This window comes from Rhodnius prolixus, unplaced genomic scaffold (assembly GCF_049639745.1).
Source record: "Rhodnius prolixus isolate KJV_2025 unplaced genomic scaffold, Rpr scaffold_3, whole genome shotgun sequence".
NCBI lineage: Eukaryota > Metazoa > Arthropoda > Insecta > Hemiptera > Reduviidae > Rhodnius > Rhodnius prolixus.
Genome location: NW_027411603.1, coordinates 40,034,755 through 40,039,349, shown reverse-complemented (window position 1 = coordinate 40,039,349; position 4,595 = coordinate 40,034,755). Strand labels below are relative to the sequence as shown.

General features: G+C 31.6%; 1 protein-coding gene across 2 annotated transcripts; it reads left to right on the top strand.

Moving 5' to 3' along the window:
* The first annotated feature begins 1,203 nt into the window (after positions 1-1,203).
* Positions 1,204-3,443, top strand: gdl (gonadal protein gdl). Of its 2 annotated transcripts, none has more exons than XM_074125089.1 (4): positions 1,204-1,357; positions 1,932-2,092; positions 3,012-3,145; positions 3,253-3,443. In XM_074125089.1, exons 1-4 carry the CDS (start codon positions 1,338-1,340, stop codon positions 3,388-3,390), a joined length of 453 nt encoding a protein of 150 aa, XP_073981190.1. In that variant the 5' UTR covers positions 1,204-1,337; the 3' UTR covers positions 3,391-3,443. The 2 variants fall into 2 exon arrangements, with proteins under 2 accessions (XP_073981190.1, XP_073981189.1); XM_074125088.1 differs by having other exon boundaries at positions 1,299-1,525.
* The last annotated feature ends 1,152 nt before the right edge of the window (positions 3,444-4,595 follow it).

Here is a 4,595-nt window from a genome sequence, read left to right as displayed (position 1 = left end):
GTTGAAAGCCCGAATTTTTTCACCCATTTGAAAAAAATTAACAATGCAAAAGCCAACAAAAATTAAAATCTGGTATGGAAGTTTCTCTTACTGAAGTTTTCAAAGTTTTAGATACAAATATACTGAATATTATTTGTCTTTAATGTTGTATTTCTCTAGAAAAAAAAAAAATTTCCTTAGAACATCTTAAAAATTACTTTTTTAAAAATAGGCCTAAAAGGATTTAGTTTTACTAGCATTAAAGAATCTATGAGTAATAAGATGAGTTTTTTCGAGAAATTGACCTGAAAATGGATTAATTTTTCTGTATAATTGTTTCCGGTGGATTTTGACCAAAAGTCTTGATTCTCAAGTTCCAGGTGGCATCTAAACAAAGTGTTAAATCTGAATTTTCTGTCATATTTCGTGTTTGAATTATATTGAAAACAAAAAAAAAATTATTGTGTTATCTCAAACGTGTGAAATATCAAATGAAAGTCTAAAACATGCAGTACTTCCAATACTTCCTCCTTAAAAGTCAGCCAAGTAAAACCAGTATCTCAAACCTCGTGTGAAATATTTTCTTTTTATGCAATAAATTATGTTATAATTGACAAATTTTCTTCAATTTGGATGTCTTTATTCAATGTTGAAATGTTTAATGGTGGGCGCGGGGATACAGTTTGCTCACAGCGCATGTAGCAAGTCCTTGAAAGTGATTGTAATCTAGATGATAGCTTATCGGCTCTTGATTCGCTGAGACACTATTCTATCATTTTTCAGGTACCCAATGGGATACAAGACAAAAATACAAACAGTCATAAAAATATTCTGTTCATTCAATTTAACCGCCTTCAAGTGGCCAAGTAAAGAAATTCCTATTTTTTTCTGGCGTGTTTTAGGTCCAACTATCAAATTAGGTGTCGTAAAGGGAAGCGACTAGCTAATAAAAGTACTTCATTATAAATTTTTCATGTGACCATTATATAAATTCTAACCGCTTAGCTATCGTGGCGCCTAAGTGGTAGAGCAAAAAAAAAAAAGATTTATTTGCATAAGAATTCTGTGATCAAACGATTTTAACTGATAATTATTATTAAAAGAAGTGATGGCAAATTTAAGACATTTCCTAACACACCTCCGTTTATTAGCCACTGAGGCTCACATCCGAGCCGAAACTGTGGCATAGAAAGGCAAATTTTTAATACCTACATCTAAAAACTAGATTTAAAACGATACTTATGAAATGTAAAGAAAAGACCAGTAGTTCGACCTAGTATGAGCTGCATTCTAGTGGCCTAACTTCAAATCTCCTGACGTGACGGTTTGCATTTGCCCAGTTCTCTGAAGAGAAGGTTATGTTTATTATAAACATATGGTTAGTTTTTTAGCAATTTCATATTTTAAATAATCTGACAGTAATAATGGAAGGAGATTCTACACCTTCCACATCCTCAGGAGCACCAAAACCTGATCCTCTAGTTTTACAGAGGAAATTGTATTTTCTCAATGAACAGTTGCAGATTATGGCTAGAGATTTGCCACCGTTAGTAAACAGATCTTTCTTATGTTGTAGCTGCTTTTGTTTAGATGCTTTTATAAATCATCTTTAGAAGAATTCATTCATTCCTGATACACTCTTGGTCCTACTATTTTGCGAAGCAACTTGATAGCTAGAATTTTTTTTAAATATTGGAGCCTGTTTCTTTAGATGGGCACTGACTTTGAAATTACAAAAATAATCATGATATTCCATTTTTAGTTACATTAATTTTAGTATAGTTTATTTTTTAGATCTTATCCCTAGGAAAGAAACAAATAATTTGCTGAACCACAAGTGAATATATGTTCACCAAGTTTTCTTGGAACAAAAAATTCAAAGTTATTGGGCAGATTACATTGATTAGTAAGATTTTGTTTAGCTTATTTTGTAATTGTTTACTTTTTCAAAGGAAATACCAGCAACGAATACCCAATGAGCTCCTGTGCACACTTGCCGAATCACTTTTGGATAACACTGTTTTTAGTATAATTAATACACTTATGGATATTCAACATGTAACAGAAAAACATTTATTTCATCAAAGGTTGCAGTTGATTTATAACCAAACCTGTAAGTTAACATATTCTAATATTCCTTTATAATCAAAGATTACTTCTTAATTTCTGTACTTGTTTTTAAAATTTTTGTTAAACTTTGTGATTTTACGGAAACAATATTTTTTCCAGTAATGACTAAGATTATGCTTTTTATATCATATGGTATCTTGGAAATCGTGAGTTATTTATGGTACTTATTGACCATTTTCATTCTACTAAAAAAAAGAGTGGTTCTTACCATGCTTTTGGTTCAGATATCACTCCATTTTGTTATCAGTTGATCCCATGCATGGCTCTTGAGTACTGAGTCTCCAAAGAACCTTCGTGGTCGTAAAGTGAAATTGAATTACTGGCACAAAGATGGTCTGGTTCATTGCAGATCAAACTGAAATTCTTTCTATTTTTTAAGGCGCATCAGCTTCTGAGGTCATTGGCGCACGGATGATTTTTCAGTGCACTGCCGGCCTCTGGACAGTGTTCTCTTGTTTCAGACAACACTGTTCAACACCGAACAGAGAGCTTTAAGAACCTCCTAGGAAAAAAAAAGCTGAGAGCCAGCTGCTGGATTCGAACCTAGATCTCCGCGTTGGAACAAGTATTCGCGAACCACTCAGCTAATCCCAATTTTTATGTTGTCAGTCATTTTTAGAAGCAATAACTTTATTTATTATCAGTTTAATAAATTAACGTACGCATTTAGAAATGACTAAATCCAGAAAGTACGAAAGTATGATTGGGTAAAAAATCGTATTATCATTTTGGTACTCGATCGGTGGCCATTGACGATAAAACCTCTTCAAAGAGATGGAAATTAAAACCCAATTTTATTATAATTACGATTTACCCAATCTTGTTTTGAAATAATCACCACTTTTTAAATGGCTGTTTTCTTGACACCTCTTTTTTGAATTGTGAATAATTTTTTGTTTTAGTGGAAATTCAGGACATGATGTTGACGCACAAAGATGAAGCTGTTCGTTTTGCCAACAGTATGACCTTAAAACTGAAACATAAAAGGGATTTGAAAGAATTTGATAAAAAAATTATTGAACAGCTTGATCAAAAGGTAAGTTTAGAATTTTTGCTGAGTATTGTTTTTCTAAAACTCTTTATTTAAAAGTTAAAATGTAATTTGGATTTGGATGTTTATTTAATAGTCTCTCTTTTTTTCAGGTTTATGATCAACAAAGGTTTTTAGAAAAGGCTGGTGTTCCTGGGTTTGAAATTACAGACAACCCAACAAAAATACAAGTTCAAATCCGACTTTTAGATTTCATTTTACGATTAAGTAGAATGACTATGCCAGAATGATTTTTAAAAAACAATTTAATGGCAATAAAGTTCAATTATATTTTTTTGTATGAGTTGTGTGCTTTTTATTCTCTGTAGAGCTTCAGCAACGCTGCAGTTAGCTGTTAGTCTAATGTTGAAAATATTTTGAAACTACCCTAAAAAGGCTACGCATCCCATTTTAATAAAATAGTATACTAAAAAGGCATTATTTAAAAACTCTGCCTTGCAGAAGTTACATGATAAATTCTATATAATTCATAAAAACTTCTACCATTTAAATATTATGTTTTACATTTAGGTTTTATTTTGCTGTCAATTTATGTTCAATTTTTCGTTCATTTTAAAATAGAAGAAAAAATGAGAGAGAGAGAAATCTGATTTGAAACACTCTCTTACTGCTGTTATCAAAGTTTTAATTTATAAATTTTTCTTTATGTTCTTTTTTTTGCGGAAAGGTTATCAAGTACAATATTATGCTATGAATACCTCTCTCAATGCGTGCTTCATTTTTAAGTATAATATTGAGTTCATCTTTGCTGCACATTTGCTAATCCAAGAAGTTTTGTATATCAATTTCTTCAGTAAACCCTACGTGTGTTGTGGGGTGATAGCGTAAGTATTTATTCTTAGGATCGATTATTATCCACATAAACACCAAATCTCTGAAGAAGTAGGTACTTATATTCCCTATAAGAAGGAGAATTGGTTGGCTTCATATATACAAAGATTTACTGAAGTAATCTGTTCTAATAGAGAAGCGTGAAGTGCCCCTACTTCGGAATCACCTAAAAGGAATTTTTCTGTGAATTTTTTATTAAAAGTGATAAGGCTACACACAAAATACAAAATCTAAAAGAAATAGGTTGGGCCGTAATCGAGAAAATCGCGATGTTAGCTACTCATTTAATCCTCGATAATATTCGAGTAATAGAATCTACACCTTATCATAACGACCTGACCGTCTTGACTAAACCTCTAAATTACCCACTAATACACTTAAATTGACTTTTCTTCTGGTCATAGCCCTGCCCTGTTGTCACCAGATCTCTCTTTTTTTATACCCAAATTTTGAAATCAAATTTTTTTTTTCCTAGTTATGTTTACTGGGATCTTTTCAGAAGTACTCTTGAACAGAAAATAAAATTAAAGAGGTATTTAAAAACAACTTAATAGCTAGATGCCAAACTATACTGTCGAAGTAACTCCGTACAAAGCATTTAGTT

Excerpts from the sequence above, each read along its gene's own strand:
- gdl (XM_074125088.1), top strand. The coding sequence starts at position 1,404 with ATGGAAGGAGATTCTACACCTTCCACATCCTCAGGAGCACCAAAACCT. Across the intron at positions 1,526-1,931 it reads ATGGCTAGAGATTTGCCACC|GAAATACCAGCAACGAATAC; the intron begins GTTAGTAAACAG and ends ACTTTTTCAAAG. Across the intron at positions 2,093-3,011 it reads GTTGATTTATAACCAAACCT|TGGAAATTCAGGACATGATG; the intron begins GTAAGTTAACAT and ends TTTTTGTTTTAG.